The sequence below is a fragment of the Colletotrichum spaethianum genome, assembly GCF_022836535.1.
Source record: "Colletotrichum spaethianum MAFF 239500 DNA, contig04, whole genome shotgun sequence".
NCBI classification, from domain to species: Eukaryota; Fungi; Ascomycota; class Sordariomycetes; order Glomerellales; family Glomerellaceae; genus Colletotrichum; species Colletotrichum spaethianum.
In genome coordinates, this window is record NW_026054774.1 from 907,409 (window position 1) to 927,290 (window position 19,882).

At 52.3% G+C, this 19,882-nt stretch overlaps 5 protein-coding genes across 5 annotated transcripts; all 5 read left to right on the plus strand.

The window, feature by feature from the left end:
• Nucleotides 1-493: 493 nt before the first annotated feature.
• ColSpa_02273 (lactose regulatory protein LAC9) lies at nt 494-1,929 on the plus strand (the record flags this gene model as incomplete). Its single annotated transcript, XM_049268485.1, has 2 exons — nt 494-563; nt 623-1,929. 2 exons carry the CDS (start codon nt 494-496, stop codon nt 1,927-1,929), a joined length of 1,377 nt encoding a protein of 458 aa, XP_049124442.1.
• Nucleotides 1,930-4,781: 2,852 nt separating this feature from the next.
• Nucleotides 4,782-5,603, plus strand: ColSpa_02274 (store-operated calcium entry-associated regulatory factor; the record flags this gene model as incomplete). The annotated part of the gene is made up of 2 exons (XM_049268486.1): nt 4,782-4,919; nt 4,971-5,603. The coding sequence occupies 2 exons, from the start codon at nt 4,782-4,784 to the stop codon at nt 5,601-5,603; spliced, it is 771 nt and encodes a 256-aa protein (XP_049124443.1).
• Nucleotides 5,604-9,205: 3,602 nt separating this feature from the next.
• Nucleotides 9,206-10,214, plus strand: ColSpa_02275 (putative methyltransferase tdiE; the record flags this gene model as incomplete). The annotated part of the gene is made up of 3 exons (XM_049268487.1): nt 9,206-9,373; nt 9,433-9,470; nt 9,521-10,214. 3 exons carry the CDS (start codon nt 9,206-9,208, stop codon nt 10,212-10,214), a joined length of 900 nt encoding a protein of 299 aa, XP_049124444.1.
• Nucleotides 10,215-15,399: 5,185 nt separating this feature from the next.
• ColSpa_02276 (putative methyltransferase tdiE) lies at nt 15,400-16,002 on the plus strand (the record flags this gene model as incomplete). Its single annotated transcript, XM_049268488.1, has 2 exons — nt 15,400-15,449; nt 15,579-16,002. The coding sequence occupies 2 exons, from the start codon at nt 15,400-15,402 to the stop codon at nt 16,000-16,002; spliced, it is 474 nt and encodes a 157-aa protein (XP_049124445.1).
• An 898-nt stretch (nt 16,003-16,900) lies between these two features.
• ColSpa_02277 (putative methyltransferase tdiE) lies at nt 16,901-18,713 on the plus strand (the record flags this gene model as incomplete). Its single annotated transcript, XM_049268489.1, has 8 exons — nt 16,901-16,945; nt 17,010-17,039; nt 17,106-17,196; nt 17,247-17,288; nt 17,344-17,498; nt 17,711-17,847; nt 17,943-18,362; nt 18,470-18,713. 8 exons carry the CDS (start codon nt 16,901-16,903, stop codon nt 18,711-18,713), a joined length of 1,164 nt encoding a protein of 387 aa, XP_049124446.1.
• Between the last annotated feature and the right edge of the window lie 1,169 nt (nt 18,714-19,882).

Sequence of the window (19,882 nt, forward strand, 5' to 3'; positions counted from 1 at the left end):
TGTGTGGCTGCCAACCTTGAGACATTGACGCCGTAGACGGGATAAGCTTCTCCCCGTTCCATTTTCTTACTCGAACTCGTGTGTCTTTCTCCATCTCCTCAGTCTGCCCCTCGCTCGTCTGCTCACGCCAACATTGCGTCCGCATCTCACATTAGCCCTCGGTGTCATCATGCGAATGTTTCCGCCTCTTGGATACCGTAGCCCCAAAAGCAAGACACCCCGAGATTCAGCTGGAAAGCAAGCCACTAGCTGAGATAGCGGCAAAGGCTTCTTCGTCTTGCTCTCGCCGTTGTCGCTGCCGTACAGAGTACCTCTGACGCCAACATCACATCGCCCACACGCATTCCCCGTCACTTACATATAACCACCCCGGACGCCGCACTCCCAGCAGTGTGGAAAGTTTTGAGTAATCAAAATAGTTCGTCCATCGCACATTGTTAGGCATTTACGACAAAGCCTCTCTAGTCCCCTCTCACCCTTACCATATCAAGCCATGCCCGAAAGTAGTCCTCAGTCCAAGTCGGCCGGCGGTGTCGTCAAACATCGTGCATGTGATGAGTGTCGTAAGTCCATGGCCGCTCGCCACGACCGAAACTATCAGGTTGCTAATGAGTTTATTCAGGTTCGCGAAAGCTTGCCTGCACCAAGGAGCCTGATGGCTGCTCACGCTGCAAGAGGGAGGACCTGAGATGTGTCTACTCGCCCCAGAAGCAGATGGGCCGGCCACGGAAGCGTAGACATGTCGAAGAGTTTGATGCACAACCCCCCTCCGACAAGCAGCAGAGCCCAGATCAGCCGCCGCAGGTGTCACTCTTCACGCAACCAACCCTAGACACCGACTTCTCGGCCTTCTTCACCCAAGACTACTCCAACATGAATTACCTCGATCTGCTCTCCCCCTTGGAAGGCCTGCCACCGTCGACGCTGCCGCCCGAGCTATCCAGTCTTACCATGGCTTACACCGAGCCGCGGTACCCTACGGAAGATTTCCAGCTGGGTGCTACCGGTGTTGACCTGTTAGGTGACATCAACTTTGATGAAAGTGACTCTGCTGACGAGGATTTGCCTCAAGACATCAGCAAAAGCTTTACTGACCTGCTCTTGGCGCAAGCGCGCGGGACAGGGCCTAGTGATTTCCCTACAACATCATCAGAGACGTCCCACGCGCTCAGTGCAAGCACTCCCGGGTCGTCCTCCTCTGCAATTACCAACAACGACAAGAGTGTCAGCCAAGAGGCAGAAGCTGCTCCCAAAGCGTACAACAACACATCGTGTTCCTGTCTTTCTCAGATATTTCTCTCCTTGGACGCCTTGTCGAGGCTACCCAACGACGTCAAGACTGCAATGGGCGTCGCCAGGTCAGCAGCTCGAGTAGCCCATGATGTTACCCACTGCCCGGCGTGCAGCCTTCCAGATATAATGGAGCCGCCGCCGATACAATCATTCCAGAACATGATGATGCTGGGCGCCATTCTCCCGGCGGCCGCCAACGCTTACGCCAAGATCCTCGAGCTCATTGACGACGAAGCTGCACAGGCCAGGAAAGAGGGCCGAAACATTACATTCAGCTTCGCCGAGTATGGCGGGCTCTGGGGCGAGATGCGCAAGCGAGACAGCACGTGCCGTGCCGTCGAGTCGGTTGACAACCGAGAAATGGACCCGGACACTTGGAGGCTTGCCATCAGGGCACTTTTGAAGATTGACGTTTACGGACACGATTTTGAGAGGAACGATGGGACGGGGTCTAGTGAGGCATATCATCACCTCGGTCTCAGGGACGTCATCAAAGCGATGGAAGACAGATCGAACAACCGACACAACCAGCTTGACGCCATGGTCGCGGCCGGGCTTCCTCATCCAATGCTGCACACACACCACAACTTGATGGTTCTGGAGGGGGTGATGCTAAGGAGAACCGACACTGCTTGAAAATTATAGAAATTGCGCGGGTTGCTTTGGATAAGCTGGTGATTGCCTGAGTTGAAGACTCCGGGATGGGTTCCATTGTCTTGTTTTTCTGTTGATTTTTTGATTATTTTTTTGGTTGCAAAAGAGGGCTGAACCGGCTCGTTCACGGATGGCCCCATCCACCACTGCAACGTAACGGCGTAAGGGCATTAAGACGAAGCTGAAGCGATTCTTGCGAGCGAAGTTTGAATTTGCTTAGAGTTGGGCTTGGGGGACTCTATTGGTCCCTGCTTACCGGCGGTCACAAAGGGGTAGCAAGCGGAGAAATTGAAACATTCCACTCAACACCGAGGTGCCGTGTTTCTGTAAGATCATTCCGCATACCAAGAAACAAACCCACTGTTGTGGGCGTTACCCGCAAGTTGGTGTCACGAAAATTCCAGCAGCACCCAAGGCGATCTCGGCCCCGAAGCCAACGTTCCATGACATGTTCTATGCAGATGTCAGTCGGATGCTGGCGGATGAGACTGGTGGGATGGGAGCTGGGCAACCAGGTCCCCGGGACGGGCTTGGGAAAAAGGCTATTGAGTGGGAAGAATGCCAGCCGTCAGCGGCGCCGTAAGGCACGTGATGGAGAGGAAGTCGTGCTGCTGGTCGAGGGCTCGCAGCGGTTGTCACCCCCTTTTTTGCTGGCTGGCGGGCCTACGCCGGGGACAACAAAGGGCGTTTGTTCGCGTTGCTATTGATAGCCGACGATGAGTCGTGTCGGGTCACGAGCTGGGAGTGAGCGGGACAACGGCGGAATCGAGCAAAGCTGAAGAGGACTAAACCGACTTCGTTGCCGAGATTTCTCGGCTCTTTCTTGATGTGTGTCATGTCTCCTTGTTCGTGAAGACTTGTTACATGGAATGACTAGTTTTTGGGCAATACCAAGAGGACCGAACGTCACGTTATAGACGCGCCGGCCGAGGATGAGATGCCACGGCGGGCAAAGGGGTCAGGAGCGGTAACGACGGATCCGCCAAGACAGGGGGGGGATGGGACTAAAATCTGCGAATCTCGTAAACCGGCTCGCGGCAATAAAATGCCAATCTGCTAGTGCAGGAGAGACTCAAAAGCGTATCCCACCTTCGCCGCCGACACCTCACCTGGACGGACTCGTCGTTTGCAACGGCGCAGGTTGAACGGCCCATTCAGGCAGGGCAGATGATTAGGAGTCGTGGGCGCACATTGGCTGCGGTAGCCGCATGGAATGGCCTCGTAGTCGCGTTGGAGGGATCGGCGGTGTTTCCTCCGGTCCGTCGTCCGTCGTCCGTCGTCCGATTATCCGCAGCCTCCAGAGCAACCTCATGATGCTCTCTCCCGTTTTAAATCTCCTAATCTCGAGCAGACCCCACCCGAGGCCCCCAAGCTCCAAACTGTAAAACCGTGAAGCCAACAAGCCTTGGCTAGCGTCTCGACCCCCTAATCGCCATCATCCAGGCAGTGCCAGGCACCCCCGGAGCCTGTTTCGATTGGGGCCGATGTCCTCACAATCACGGCAGCCTGTCGCCGCGGGAAGGGGAAATGGTGACTAATGAGGATCCTGCAAGGCCAGGTCGGTTAAGGTGTGCGGGGACGCTAAGCCCAATCAGAAGTAAGCTTGTGTCAGGGCCTGGCCTGTCGTGGGAGGGGCAGGTTGCAACCGTCGAAAATCGATTACGGATACGCCAAAACAGCACGGCCGTGACAGCGCGAGAGATGAGGCGACGATTGCTCATGTCCATCTCTGGATTGTCTGCCAAACACTCGACGCCCCGGTGTTTATTGGGCGTGCAAGCAGCAACGCCCCCTTCGATCTCACGCCAAGACCAGCGTGCTACTCACTGACCCGTGGCTTCGTCCCAGGCTCATGCGCCTTTCGTAACTTGTTACCCTTTAATTCTCACCTAGACGCTGACCGACCGCCTAAGCACTGGCACCTACCCAGACCTAACCTGGTTCCAGTGTCTGTGCTGCATGTCACTTTTACTCCGCCTCGTGACAGCCTTCGCCCATCATCCCCGTAGGCGATCACCTTTCGGTTGTCCGCACCTAGAGTGTGCTCTTCTCTTTTCCTACTAACCTCCATCCGTGTTTCTCTCTTTCCTTAAACAATACCCGTTTCCTCCCCCCCAGACATAGGGGTTCCTTTGCTACGCCTCGTGTGTTGCTTCTTCTTGTTCTTCTTTCTTCATTCCCCTCGTCGGGTTTTCTTTTTCCTACACAAGACAGCTGCAAGCGCTTTGTCTCGCCCTCCGACTAGTCAGCCAAAAACCCGTTGTTCGCCCCAAAAGCGACATTCCGTCTGTCCCAAAACGTCATCTGCATACCAGCTGCCGCGCCTCGCCCCCCATCGACCAGACGTCACACCGTCATCCGTACGAGACAGGCCTATTTTTTTCGGCCCCCCCTCCCCTTCTAGTCCCATTCGAAACCCCGACCCGGCCAGGCCAATGGCCCCCCCGCCACCCTACGCGATAGCGACCGGCCAAGATGTCCCTTCAACACTCGCCGCAGCGGTAGTAGCAACAGCATCAGCAGCTGCAGCAACCATGATTCCCATCGCGACCCCGACAGAAACCCTCGCGGGCGCCATCGCGACCGCTGTGAACACCGCCGCCGCTGCGACAGCGACCGCCGCTACGACACACGGAGATGACGGTGGCAGTGGCGAGTGCAGCCTGCTTGGCTCTTTTGCCCTCATCGTCCAGGCCGCCCTTGGTGGTCTTGCCTTGCTGTCTCTGGTTTTCAAGCGGTGGAGAGAACGGCCACAGCGTCCCGTCAAGATTTGGTTCTTCGACGTGTCCAAGCAGGTGTTTGGCTCGGTTCTGGTCCACATCGCCAACATCTTCATGTCCATGTTGACGTCGGGACGCTTCTCTGTGACGCTGGACCCCACGACGACATCCAACGTCCGGCGGTTCATGAGACGGGATGAGGATTACACTCCGAACCCGTGCTCGTTCTACCTGCTCAATCTCGCCATCGACGTAAGCACTCCCTCTTCTGCTCCGGTTTGCACGCGAAGCTAACTATCGCAGACGACAATCGGCATCCCCATCCTTATCGTGCTCCTCCGAGTTCTGACCGCCCTCGTATCATATACACCCCTGGGCAAGCCCGAAGAGTCGATCCGATCCGGCAACTATGGCAACCCTCCCAGCGCCTGGTGGTGGCTGAAGCAGTCGTTCATCTACTTTTGTGGTCTCTTTGGCATGAAGGTCTGCGTCCTCATCATCTTCCTCCTGCTGCCATGGATCTCGCGCGTCGGCGACTGGGCCTTGGGGTGGACCGAGGGCAACGAGCAGCTGCAGATCTTCTTCGTCATGATGTTCTTCCCGCTCGTCATGAACGCGATGCAGTACTACATCATCGACTCCTTCATCAAGCAGCCGCAGAACGAGCATGAGCGGCTGCCGGACGAGGACCCCGATTGGAGCGCAAGGCACGCGGGCGGTGGCCCGTACGATGACGCCGACTTGGCGGGTGAGGAGGGCACGGGCTCAAACGACGGCGCGAGTCTCAAGTTGAAGAAGGCGAACAATGCGGACGATGCCGAGTACGACCCGGACGTCGACGGCGACGTGCCGACAGTGATTGGTAGCAGTTCGAGCCGGTCAAACCACCAGAGGAAAGATAAGGATATCTCGGCGGAGCTCTTCCCCAAGGAGTAATTTCACTGTTTTGCTTGATTTTGCTTGAGCATTGGACATGGGCTAGAAACATCTCATCGGGCGTGGCCTAGATGGCCCGTAAAAGGCTGTAGCAATACGGAGTTGGTTTTTGTGCATCGCTTTTTCTCCAGCATTCTCATGATGTTCTAGTTCTACTGCAGCGCTTTCACAATAGGACATACGTTGTCAGTGGATATTTCTTGGTAAACGTGTAGGTGTATCGATGAGATAGTCAACAGGCCGCCCTGAATGCCACGTTGCTTTTGCAGAAGCCGGCGAGTCTTCATGTGATGGATCCATTCCGTACCCAGGCGCCCAAAATGCGACAGGTATCGAGGCCGGACACTCACCAACGAGCTTCTTCATCAACGGGTTCATAAGCTCCAGCGACCAACTACCGCTAGGGCTGCTGTGTTGGCACCTGGTGTGCCGAATGAGCCCCGCCTTTTACGAGGATGGGTTGCCATACTGGAATAGATCTCAACGAAGGCGGCTCATTGCACCCTCGCCCTGGACGGAGTACCAACGACCATGGTCCTCATTCGGCCGCAGTTTCCTCACTCTCGGTCTGCATGCTGCACGTCTGTTGGCTTCCCTTGCGGCCAAGAAGAGAGGGAAGGGGGTATCATCGTCTGCGCGCCTCCCCTGCGTTTTTCGGACAATCTCGATCTTCTGCAGGGTCCATGTACTTGGGTTCCGGTTGCTGCTGTCAACGATGCTGGGAGCGACGTCGAGGCGGCTCGATCAAAAGCAGGAGAGTCAACGGCGGAATCAATCCCCTGCAATCGCGGCTTAGGTTGGTTATGAGGATGTTGTTTCTGCTGGCGCGGATTTGAACCAGCTCTTGTCTATCGATTTGAGAATGGCAGGATGTACCGCTAATGCAGAGACGGAGGCAACATCCAGTCACTCAATCACGATTTGCTATGAGGCTTCTCTGGTGTACCGACCCAAGCTAAGAGTATACCATTCCCAGCGATAAGAGGGAGACCGGTATAGCAGCTAAGTCATGCTTCATGAGCTGGCCGTGCCAGCCAGGTGCCAAGGTCAGTAGAGCACTCCATGCTGCGACGCATTTGTGCCCTCCAGTTTGCGATGAGCACCTGGTACTAGAAGCCGGAGTAGCACATGCCGGAGAAGCATGGCGGCTCGTCCAGGGGTATAGGTGTGTACAACGAACATTATCTGACAAGGCTTCGGCGGTGGGTTCTCGGCACTGGTCTTTCTGCAGCGCAACCGGACTTGTGAGTATGGTCTCGCCGAGAATTAGCTGCGGTAATCTTACCAGCCACCAACGGTGCCTTCCTTTCAGCGTGGCTCCGAGTATTGGACTTGATATCGATGATATCGTAGAGTGAGGGCCCCATAGCCAACTGTTCGACTCAATTCACAGTCTCTCAATGGCCTCAAGCATGGCAGGCTGAGAGGACTACCTTACTACATGCTTCAAGTGTGTCATCATCCTAGTCTGCGTGCCTATAACACACGGACTCCGGATCTCCTTTGGAAGAGAGATACTCAAAGGTCTTCAAACCTGTGGAGTCGCTTTGTATTTTGAGAAATACCTTCTTACAGTTCAACAGCGGCCTCGAACCGAGCGGTCATCTCAATCTTCAGGGAAGCCGAGATGGGGTTTAAGGCCGGAGACGATCGTCGGCCTTCGGATTGCGCGCCCGCTAGATTCGGCAAACTCCTCAGAGAGACGACGGTCAACTTCGGCCGCAAAATTGGTGATATCTACGCTTAAGACGCTCATGGCGGAAGTCGGGTTCGAGCACGTGACCCTCTGTCTTTCTATAATAGCCCTTCAACATCTGACTTGAGGATTAGGATATGAAGGAGCTTGGAAGCTGGGAGCTACGAGAAAAACGTGTCTGCCATCGATGGCTTGTTGATGCGCTCTAATAACACGCACCCATGATTGGGCCACCGCCGAGGTTGTTTCCTTACCTGGGGATGTTCGGAAATGCCTATAAACAGGAACTACCAAGCCTGCCTTCCTCTATAAAATCACATGTTTCGTCTCTATATGGATTCCCTTTTCCATGCTTGCAAAATTCGTCTGGCTACTTCGTCGTCGGACGGAAGCTGGAAGAGGAACAGGAAGGAAGTTCGCTCGTAGCCTCGTGGAGTCTCTTTTATCGGAGTCGTATTCGCCGAGAAGACTGTGACTAAGACTTCATAGCGTCAGAGCTCACTCGCATTCAAGATGGTGAGAACTCGGGCATAAACAATCTCCTCTTGTCTTGGCCAAATACTTGAGGGTATTGTTTTGGAGGGGGCGACAACAGCGTTGAAAGCGGCGCTAGGCCCAGTCCTGTGGCTCAAACTTGATATTGTTCGTGCTAGACCCGAAGAGCAATCCACTTTCCGACAAGAACTCCATTCCACACGTACCTAGGAGCGACCGACGTAGCCCGATTGTACGAATCGATGGATTGTTGCACCAGGAAAAACACGCAATGTGGTGGCCAATCACCGTTTATCATCGGCACGATAAACTTTCCAATGGTTCTGCTGGGGTCGGATCCGGACACTCATCCGCGTGCTCTTGCAGAAGAGGCACCACACGATCCACCTCCCGGCGGCACGCGAAGGGCCGTTGGTGCCCGGTTGGCGCTTCGTGGATCCGGCCGCCACTTGCTTCGTGCAAGGGTTGCCCTCAACCCCTAGTCATCCCGGACGAATCTGGTCCTTCCGATGCACGCGAAGTACTGGGTCCTCTGCAGGAAGAACGTTTGACAACACGAATTCCTTACCGAGGTGAGCGTCCGAGTAGAGCAGGCCTCGGGGTTGAAGACTGCCTGCATGCCGGAGACAGGGGCGGGCAAACATGCCGTTGCTACATTATCTGCTTTCACGAGGCTCGATTCCATTCGGTCGTGGTTCCCTCGTCTCCACATGCAGGCTTTGCGAATAGGTAACTTCGCCGTTGGCTTGTGCATCTGTTGACTTTCCTTCGGCCAAGAAGAGGGGCTACATATTGCCTGCCTTCCCAAATCCATGTAACCTACCCTCTGGCGCATTTCTGGTCTGTTTTATCGTCCTGCAACTCCTTTAACCATTCTTCTAAACGATACTACCGAGTTCGGGATCATCTGCACCTTTGAGCTTGGGTTCGGTATAGCAGTGACTACGTTGTCCAATCCCGTTGCACGATCGTTCACACAATGGCGCAGGTCGACCACGAAGTTGTGATTGCCGCCGATGAGGGGGTACCGTGCCAACCCAGAACATCGTTCATTTGTGTCGATGATCTGACGGTGTTTGTAGGTGTCAGACGACGGCCAGTCGGAGGTTGAAGTACGCAATGGCCGATGCCACCGCACCTATCATGAAAACTTACTCACACGATATACTTAGAGCATTGCTTCATCCACAGCCAGCGTCAGTAGCTCAATACTGGACTACCGCTTCGAGAATGGCAGGACTTACCACCGGTACAAAGACGGAAGTAAGAGTCTAAAGTATTTCGTTATCTATTCGTAGGGATTGACCGACGCCGATTTAGAATACAACATCCCCAACGATGAGAGGGAAATGGACAGATTAGGTAACAATTATTTGCATTTTCTCGCAGGCCTCCTGGATTACCCATACTGATGGATATGGTAGATTTACAACACCACATCTGTCTCTTAACGCTCGGCGGCAGCCTAGGTCTTGCGCCTCCTTGTCAACCGGGCGCCGAAGTCGGCAGGGTGCTTGACATTGGCACGGGAACTGGCATCTGGGCTATGCAGTTCGGGGATGACCACCCTGAGGCCGATGTAAGCTTCCCAGAGACGACTCCACATCGAGCTTGCTCTAATATGCTCCCAACCTCAAGATCCTTGGCGTTGACTTGTCGGCGATACAACCGGAATTGTAAGTTAATGCTCGAGGGCGGAAAATATGTGTCTCAGACATCCTAACAGCTCTGTGGTTAGCACGGCCCCGAATGTCAAATTCGAGATTGATGATCTCGAGGAGGAATGGACTTATAGCCAGCCTTTCGATTATATCCACAGTCGCTTCATGACGTCAAGCATCGCGAACTGGAAAGATCTCCTTACCAAGGCCTTCAAGTATGTCATCATCTTTGCCGCCTACCTTCTTTCGCATGTACCCCTTGACGCAGAACCTGTTATCGGGCGAGTGGAACAGCTCTCAAATGGCACAGTCACTTACAATACAACGCGTTACAGCAACCTCAAGCCAGGTGGATACATAGAGCTGCAGGAACCCGACTTATTCGCCCAGTCCGATGATGGTTCGCTGCCGTCAGACTGCGCCCTGAATAGATACTGCAAGCTCCTCAGCGAGGCCATGGTTAAGCTCGGACGCGAGTACGTCTCCGTTCCCGCGCTCAAGACGCTCATGGAGGAGATCGGGTTTGTGGACGTTACCCTTAGCTGCTACAAGTGGCCCATGAACACCTGGCCCAAGGACGCCAAGTTCAAGGAGCTCGGGGCATGGAACTACGAGAACATTTCCCAGGCAGCCGAAGCTCTTGCCATGGCCCCGCTGACGCGTGCCTTCAACTGGAGCCGCGACGAGGTCAATGTGTTTCTTATTGATGTTCGGAAGGACCTGAAGAACCGCAATTACCATGCGTATTTCCCTGTGTAAGTGGTACCCTGCCTTAGATTCGTGTTTTTCCTAGTTTACTTACCAGTGAGGCCTGCAGGTACTTTGTTGTTGGGAGGAAGCCTGGGGAGAAAAAGACTTCGCTGGTGGTTTAAAATGGTGATACCTTGACCCCGCAGGTGGGACTTTCAGGGTTGAGAAAGGGTCAAGGAAGTAGCTCTGAGGGGAAGCAGTAGAGGTATTGTGCTCAATCGAGAACAGCTCATCTGCTTGGTTGCTGCCCTTCATCTTAGTGCATAAGTATGTAAACCCAAATACGCTATCGATCTCTAGACAGAATATTGAGAATGGTTACATCCATCCTATTCAAGCCCGCAGCATACTTTCATGGCATTGCAAAGAAGAAACGACCGTAGTGAAAGTAGCACCAGGCAAAGAGATGCGGTGTTACCGCTTCTATATGCCTGTGTAAGCCCAGTCCCGTCATTGACCTGATTGAGACCTCTGCTGACTACTCGCAGCAGCTATTCCCTTTCTGCTTGGGTTCAGTGGAAGAAGACACTCCACCTATGTATCATTGTGATGCTCCGGCCCCAATTCCAACCTTGATTGCGGCTCTGGCTCAAGCTCCCGCCACTGATGTTATGAAGCTGCGGGCTGCAATTTGGCCCTCGCGAAGATGTATGATCCTTGCACTGGCCAATTTGTACCTACGAAAGACATCGAACAATATTTAGAAGGGAAAGAAGAGGCGCCTGTAGTTGGAAAGGGTGCTTCGATAGTAAGCTTTGCTTTCATGTTTCTGGTACCTCAACCGTTCATCCTTGTGACTTAATTTGTTAAACAAATCGCCTTCTCATAAGTGTTGGGATTTACTAACTTAGAACCCAAGATGACTGGAGCGAGGTTCTCCGTGGGTATCGCTGAATTCTGGCGCGGCTATAGAACAAACGCCTTCCGACCCGGGAAGCCCAGAATCCAGTTGGACCAGGTCAACCGATATGGCAAGTGAGAAGAGCACAACCTTCGGTTGGGAGACTACATTCTTTTCTTATTCGACCATGGTTTCCTCAGATCCACACTTATTTGCAAAGAGGCAATTACGCCGTCGAGGCGCATATGCATGTTTGCTCGTTGGTTCTTCCGTCTGCCCCCAGCCAACCGGCTAAGAAGAGGGCCACTCACCTGGGATCATCTGTTTTCGTCACAAAAAGATCGAGTGCCCCGCGTCTCCGGTCCCTCATCCTCCCTTTTCTTCTTCTGCCTCACTCTCTCGACTTGATCGTCATAGTGATTCTGGGTTTGCTTTTGTTCGATTGAGATTACCAGATCTAATATTCCCCCAGCACAGCGTCTTGAAGCACCTCCACCGTACAGCACAAGCCCAAGAGGATACGGCGGATACCATGGCTGCGACTAACAACCCTGTTGTGCTAGATGTAGACAATGAGGTACGGCCATGAATGGCATTCTATTGGTGATATCCAGTGCGGAGCAGATTTTTGACAGTGCTCACAGTCTGACGATGATACTCGTTCTGAGGTGGGATCGGTAAGTTTAAGGTCCTCATCTTTGACCAACTCCAAAGTCACGCTTAGCTCATGGTTACTGTTAGAGCATCGCTTCATCTAGCACTAGTATCCGGAACTCAATCCTTGAATCTCGATTCGAGAACGGCAGGACTTACCATCGATACAAAGCTGGCAGTATGTAAAACCAACCATTGACATACAACCCTAGTACTAATTTGATTACTAGAATACTCACTTCCCAATGACGAGAGAGAATTGGAAAGGCTTGGTAAGTATCAGTTGGAGCTGTCTGTTTCCAGTCCGAGCTTTCTTAACGACGGCACCAGACTTGCAACATTTCCTTTGGTTGTTTGCCCTTGATGACGCACTTGGAATCGCCCCACCATGCCGCGAGGGCGCGAAAGTTGGTCGAGTCCTTGATGTCGGCACCGGAACCGGCATCTGGGCCATCAACTTTGGAGACGACCATCCTGAGTCCGAGGTAGGCCCGTCTCGTTGCCCTCTTGCCCCATGGTCTCTAAGGTTGGGAGTACCAGGCAATATAGAAACTAACTGGATTGGAACAATAGGTATACGGCATTGATCTATCTCCTACTCTTCCTGAATAGTATGTATATCTGTCCACCAAAGCCCTGGATATCCAAGGGGCAGCCATTGCCCATTCCAACGCACTAACAACTGCGCTAAGTGTACCCCCAATGTCAGGTTCGAGATCGACGACGTTGAGGAGGACTGGACGTACTCACAGCCCTTCCAGTACATTCATAGCCGGGTCATGACCTCCAGTATTAACGACTGGAGGGTGTATTTGCAAAGATGCTATGAGTAAGCTATTTCCTTTATTATATACGACTAGTGTGTTACAGAACCATCCTGGTGGTTAGAGTCCAATGGCCTCGTGTGGAAGAGCAGAGCTGACATAAACCGCAAAAAGCAATCTTGAACCAGGCGGATGGCTTGAACTTCAGGAGTTCGACCTGATACCAAAGTCTGATGATGGAACGCTCAAAGAAGACCACACCCTCATCAAGTGGCTTAAGCTACTCCTAGGGGCTTCAGAGAAGCTAGGGCGCCCTTACATCGAGATCCCACCTCTCAAGCACCTGTTAGAGGAAATCGGTTTTGTTGAAATAGAAATGAGTCTTTATAAGTGGCCATCGAACGACTGGCCCAAAGACCCAAAGTACAAGGAAATTGGTCTTGCTCAATGCGAGAACACACTGTCTGGTCTTGAAGGGTTCACTATGGCACCTTTCACGCGCGTCTACGAATGGAGCCCAGAGGAGGTTAATGTCTTTCTGGTCGACGTACGGAAAGACATTAAAGACAGGTCTATTCACGCCTATTGGCCAGTGTAAGTGTTTTTTTCTCCTTTTTTTCTTCCTTCCCCTTCGTTTCTTTAATCCTCCAAGCGACTTCTTTAGGCATAGTCTTTGATTTGTTAACTTGTAATTCAGTTACTGCATCATTGGGCGCAGACCGGAGAAGGAGCCGACCCCGGTCCCTCCAGCTCCCGCTTCCCCTGAAGCTGCCTCTCCCAACGCTGGCTCCCCCACTCCCGTTCCTACCGTCGGTCAAACATCCATGGCCCGGTAGGCAGCTTGCAGTCTATCTCAGAGCAGGCTCAAGTTCCGACTGAAGCTCCAGCTGCCTCGGCCAAAAGCCCATCTCCGACCTCTTGATGACGTGTCGCCGAGAAGCATCCGCCAGATGGCGCATTTCACTTGTTGATGAAGGAGTGCGACCTCATAGCTATAAGATATGATCAAGAGCAGCAAGAGCAGCACTCTTTAATAGCTGTACATTTGAAGTACGATCTTTGGAGTAATTATATACCATGACATGAGTTTGAACGTGTTGGGAAGACCCAGAACATCCATACTCTCTGGCCTGTTGAGAATACCAGTGCATGGTGCTACAATTCCGATCTTCATTTGCGAGACACCCTGGCCCCACGTAGACCGATGCTCTATCTTCGTCCCCGGCTTTGGCTCCAACGCAAACTCCGGATTCGCCCCCAGCTGCTAATGCTACGCTTCACCAGCTTTCTGTTCACTGTAGTAACGGTACTTATCTTTCTTACAAGGAACAACTTTTGGCTATAAGGCATAAGAAAGATCAGGCTACAGAAAGTCGAATCCAGGCCTTTTATAGGGAAGCAATCTAGGTAGTGCATGTTACTTCTTCATAGTGTGTATCGCTGTTATCCCATTGGTTAGGTCAAAGCAACTTGTCAAAGAAGCGTGACACTGGGAAGATAATTGATGACCTGGAGTTGATCATGGAAGAAGTGGGTTGCTTGGCAGGTGGACATCCAGGAAGAGCTGTGCTGGGCACGTGGGGATACGAAACACCATCCGATCCAGGAAGTTGAAATCAAAACGGATTAGGCCAGTCAATACGGCACTGGTTCCTCGTCCTGATACCGCCCTCGCATTCGTTATTCTTTCGTTTCCACCACAATTATCTTCAAGAGGGGACTGTGCGCCCATTGAGGTGCATATGCATGTTTGGTTGTTGGTGCTTCCATTTACCACCGGCAAAACGGCCAGGGAGAGGGGCAATCGCCTGAAATCATCCGGTTGTGTTACAAAATGAGCCGGCGCTCTGCACCGGCTCCCCGCCGATGCTGCTCTTTTCTTATTTCTCTTTCTTGAATCTTGCGAACATATCGTTTTGAGCGACCCGAGACTGTGGTTACGTTGATACTGGATTATGTAAGTCCTGACACTGTCAATTGAGTGTTACAACCGCGTAGTCTTCAAAGGTCTGACACCACGAGGAGCAGAAGAAGCAAGAATGGCACAAGACAATCAAGATGATAACACAGTCATTCTTTCTTTAGATGATGAGGTACACGAAATCACACATGGTCGGGCTATGTTTACAATGGCGGTCCTAACCCTGTTCACAGCTCGATGACACTCACTCAAATATGGGAAGTGTAAGCTTGAGCCGGAATACTTGGCCGAGATCCTGAGAGATTCCATCCCACTCACTTTTTCGGTGCCTAGAACATTGTATCTTCCACCACTAGCCTGCGTTCCTCCATTCTCGACTACCGGTTTGAGAACGGCAGAAGTTACCATCGCTACAAAGATGGCAGTATGCTTGTTCACTCCCGTACTTGAAGAACCCCTCTTGACGTGACATTAGAATACAACATCCCTAATGACCAGAGAGAAATGGAGAGGCTAGGTACTGCTTCACCTACGAACTCTACATGTATCTAATACTTGGTGTCTAATGCTGTCTCTCAGATTTGCAGCACTACTTGTGGCTGTTAGTTCTCGAGGATAGGCTCGGTGTAGCCCCTCCTTGCCAGCCGGACTCCGGAGTTGGCCGAGTGCTTGATGTCGGCACTGGGTCGGGTATCTGGGCTGTGAACTTTGGAGACTATCACCCTGAATCCGAGGTAAGCCGATTGTGGCTGGCTTCGACACAGGCTCTCTTACCCTCATGACAAGTGTTGGGCAAATCGAGCCGAACCTAACGTTGAGCAAAATATAGGTGCTCGCCACGGATCTTTCACCGACTTTTTCCGACTTGTATGCGTATCGGTTGTTCTAACCAGTAGAGGGCTGTCAAAGCACTGACACATCCCTAGTGCACCCCCGAACGTCATTTTCGAAATCGACGATATCGAAGAGGAGTGGACATATTCGCGGCCTTTTGATTATATTCATAGTTGAGTGATGACGGGCTGCGTTAATGACTGGAAGGTGTATCTGCGAAAGTGCTATGAGTAAGGTTGCTTTTCTTTCCCCCACACATCACAGCGCATGCGTGCTTCCTTGAGCGCCACAACATCGTGAACCAACCTCTGCTATTCAGAAACGAGACTTGAAAAGCATCTGACCAAGTTATAACATAGTAATCTCGTGCCAGGCGGCTGGGTCGAGCTGCAGGAGATCGACCTTTTCCCCCGTTCTGATGACGGCACCTTGACGCCCGAGCACCCGCTTTTAAAGTGCTGTCAACTGCTCCTCGAAGCGTCGGAAATATTTGGGCGCCCTTATATACCTATCCCACCTCTGGAGGAGCTGTTGACGGAGATTGGCTTCGTCGATGTGTCCTTGCGCGTCTTCAAATGGCCATCCAACCCGTGGGCCAAGGATCCAAAGTACAAGGAGCTTGGCGAGCTTCACGGCCAAAATATGGCTGAAGGACTCGAAGGCTTCTGCATGGCACCACTGACGCGCGTCCATAAATGGACCCCCGAAGAGGTCAACGTTTTCCTCATTGACGTGCGGAAGACCATTAGGGATAGAAACGTCCATGCGTACTGGCCTGTGTAAGTCGATCGCACTGCATATTCTTATATTCTTCCATATTTATGGCGCTGACTTTGAATGCAGCTACTGTCTCATCGGACACAAGCCGTAGAATTAGTCGGCCTTCGGCTCCAACTCAGCCTGTTCAAACTCAACCTCCGGCTGCTGATGCTAGCCCGGCACCCGATACCACCTCTCTGTGATGGCACCACCTAACGCTGTTTCTGGGAACAGGTTTTGGCTCTGAGATGTAAGGAAGGTGAATGATGGAATTAGAAACAAATCACTTTCATAGCAAGCCAGTTTTTAGTACCACATGTTGATTCCAATACTATTTCATGCTATTTTATTTTATTAACTGAGCAAAAGGCAGTTTGACAGAATTTGATAGCCCAAGGAAACAAAGAAGATAGAGATCCATGAGAAAGAGCTAGGTTGCGAGGCGGGTTGACGTTGGGGAGTTGTGCTGCGAACGCGGAACGTCTTCCCATCCGGGAAGCCCAGAACGCAGACGGACTAGGTCAACCGATGTGGCAAGTGAGAAGAGCACCACGTTCGGTTGGAAGGCATGCCCCCTTCCCTGGTCACCATTCTCATTTATCATTTGGCATTCCTGTCCTAGGTTCCATATTTATCTAAAAAGAGGCAACCAAATCGTTGGAGTGCATATGCATGTTTGTTCGTTGGTTCTCCCCCCTTGGGACTGTAAAGAGGGGCACTGGCCAGAGATCGTCTGGCTTCGTCACAAAAAACATCGCCCAACCCCCACCTGGGGCTCTTTTCCCACCCCTTCTATGGAGTCCTTGCGCTTTTCTGTTCAATTCAAACTGTTATAAATACCCAGCTATTGTTACCGGCGTGGCCAAACATTTTACGAAATCACCACCCACCCACCCTGAGCTCTGATGTCACCATTGGCACCATGTCTCAAGACAACCCCCCTGCTGTGCTTGATGTTGACGAGGAGGTGAGAAACTCAAGACTGATGGAGATGTGCGTCTTCGTAAGCAATGCTCTAACTATGCCCACAGCAAGATGACGCCCGTTCGGAAGTTGGAAGTGTAAGTCCAAGCTCTTTTCTCTATAAACGTCTTGAACAACGTTATCTAACATCTTGCTCTCTTTAGAGCATTGCTTCGTCGAGCACTAGTCTTCGTAACTCCCTGTTGGACTACCGGGTAGAAAACGGCAGAACTTACCATCGATACAAGGACGGCAGTATGTCCGCCTGCTCCATCCTTCAAGAGGCCTGCTAACTGTAGCGTCAGAATATGTCGTCCCCAACGATGATAGGGAGTTGGACCGCCTAGGTTAGTCTCTCAATCCAATTGGGCCATGTCATTTCTTTACTTACAGCGTCTCTAGATCTTCAGCATCAAGTTTGGCTTCTTGCTCTCGACGACAGACTTGGCGTTGCACCGCCATGCAAGGAAGGGGCTGAAGTTGGCCGTGTTCTTGACGTTGGTACTGGTACCGGTATCTGGGCTCTTAACTTTGGAGATGAGCACCCTGAGGCTGAGGTACGCCATTTTTTTCCTATCAAATTTGAACCATACAAAACAGCTGTACTCTATTATCTCGACTAGTGAGGGGCCTAATTCCGGGGCTACTTATAGGTCTACGGAATTGATCTCTCTCCGACCCTGCCTGGATAGTACGTATTGTAACCCATGAGGACTCCTAACGAGAAATCTGCTATCCGTTTTGAGCGACGCTGATGGCTTATGCATAGCGTGCCCCGAACGTCAGGTTCGAGATCGACGATGTTGAAGAGGAATGGACGTGGTCGCGCCCCTTCGACTACATCCATAGCCGAGTCATGACGGCCAGCATCGGCGATTGGGAGGTTTATCTACGCAACTGCTACGAGTAAGTCCGTCCTTTTCCCCGATACCAACAGTCTAGAGCGTTGTGCCCGAGCGTTGATGGCTTTTGTATCAAAGCTAATGGCCGATGAAATCAAGCAACCTGGTGCCGGGTGGCTGGGTTGAACTCCAGGAACTGGACCTCTTTGCTACGTCTGATGACGGGACCCTAACGGAAGACCACGCCCTCTCAAAATGGTGCAAGCTTCTCCAGGGCGCTTCGGAGAAGCTAGGTCGTCCTTACATTTCGCCCCCACCGTTGAAGAGCCTTCTCTCTGAAATCGGATTCGTCGACGTGTCGCTAAGCCTGTACAAGTGGCCAAGCAACCCGTGGGCTAAGGATCCAAAGTACAGGGAGCTGGGTGTATTGCAGTGTGAGAACGCTCTGTCCGGTGTGGAAGGGTTCACAATGGCATCTCTGACGCGCGCTTACGACTGGACACCCGAGGAGGTCAACGTCCTCTTGATCGATGTGCGGAACGACATCAAGAACAGAAACATTCACGCTTACTGGCCAACGTGAGTTTTTCTTTCATCACTTGCTCTATTTTAGGAACCCTGCTGTGTTGACATATAATCTAGGTACTGCATCATTGGAAAGAAGCCGGAGAAGGAGCCAACCCCAGCTCCTCCGGCTCCCGCTTCTCCTCAGGCCGCTTCACCCACTCCGGCTCCCTCCTCGCCTCCTGCCCCGGTTGCAGGACAACTTCAGTCTCCGGCAAAGACACTGGCAACGGCTTCTACGCCCGTTCCGGCTGCGGACCAGACTCCGCACGGAGCTTCGGCCAAAAGCCCAGCTCCGACATCGCCCTAGACTACGACAATCTTAGGCTGAGGAACTTCCGCTGCATAGCACATTCTAGTGGTTGATCGAAGATTCAAGTCTCAGAGCCGCAGTGGAAGCAGCGTTCTCTTATGTTGTTGCGCAATCTACATTAGTTCTATCAGGAAAAAAAACGAGGACATGAGTTTGAACGCAGCTAAGCCACCCCGAATCTGGATGTAAACGCTTGATTGAGTTTGCAACCATTATGAATGTGTTCGCTTATTAGCGCTGTCCTTTTTCTGCAAGGGGAATATGCAGATGCTCCGTACGACGGAAAACCCCAAATTATGAGATAACGGACGGAGCCGGGCGCACAAGAGCGTTCGGTCAATGTCAAACGCAGTACACGAGTCCAGAAAGGCAAAAGAGCTAGCCGCGTCTCTGGTCAGCTTCTTCAGGACGTTTCCCATGCCCGGGGACAACTCACAACCCCAAAGATGCCATCCGACATCATCCCAGCCTCCGCTCTCCGCCGTCTTCTTCTACGGTGTCCAGGCGTCTCACAAATGGCCCTCCTCGGGGCAGGGGTCTTTGTACGTTCGTCGTCGTTGGAAGAAGCTCCTTTTCCAAAATAAAATGTCTTAGCTGGGTTCTTTGACGATGTTTGACTTGTACAGCGTGATGCATACCGTCGCCATCTGCGGACGCGTGGCGGCCCCTCAGGCCCTCGATGTCCCGCGTCATCTCATTGCGGTTGACCGGCTCGTCGGTAATGACCTGACGGCGCGACGGCGTGCTCTCGTCCATAGCTTGGTCGTCCGTTGTAGGGCACGTTGAGGCGTCTTTGGGGAAGACAGTAAGGTCGCTTTCTGAAGATGACGCCGAACTTATACCTCGCTGACCCAGAAAGGTCTGGTGAGAAACCACAGCCGGTGGTGATGACGCGCGGACGTTGAGGCGGTTGCCTGAACCAGGTTGAGAACTGGTCAGACGAGTCACATGAGAGAGTGGCGCTGTATGCACCTGTGGATGCTGGACTGAGGCCGCAGACCGAACCTGCGGCACAGTCGCTTGGCATGCCTTTTTGTAGGTTGATTTTTCGTATTTGGTTGTGTTTTGGGGGCTGTAGACAGAGAGCAGCCCAGTCCGACAATCTTATCCTACATGCAACCGGGGTGGTAGGCATTCTCACATGATTCCATGATTCGAGAATTCGTTTTCTTGTTTATTAGTCGGTTCCATCCTAATTATATATGTAGCTTGGGGCATGATG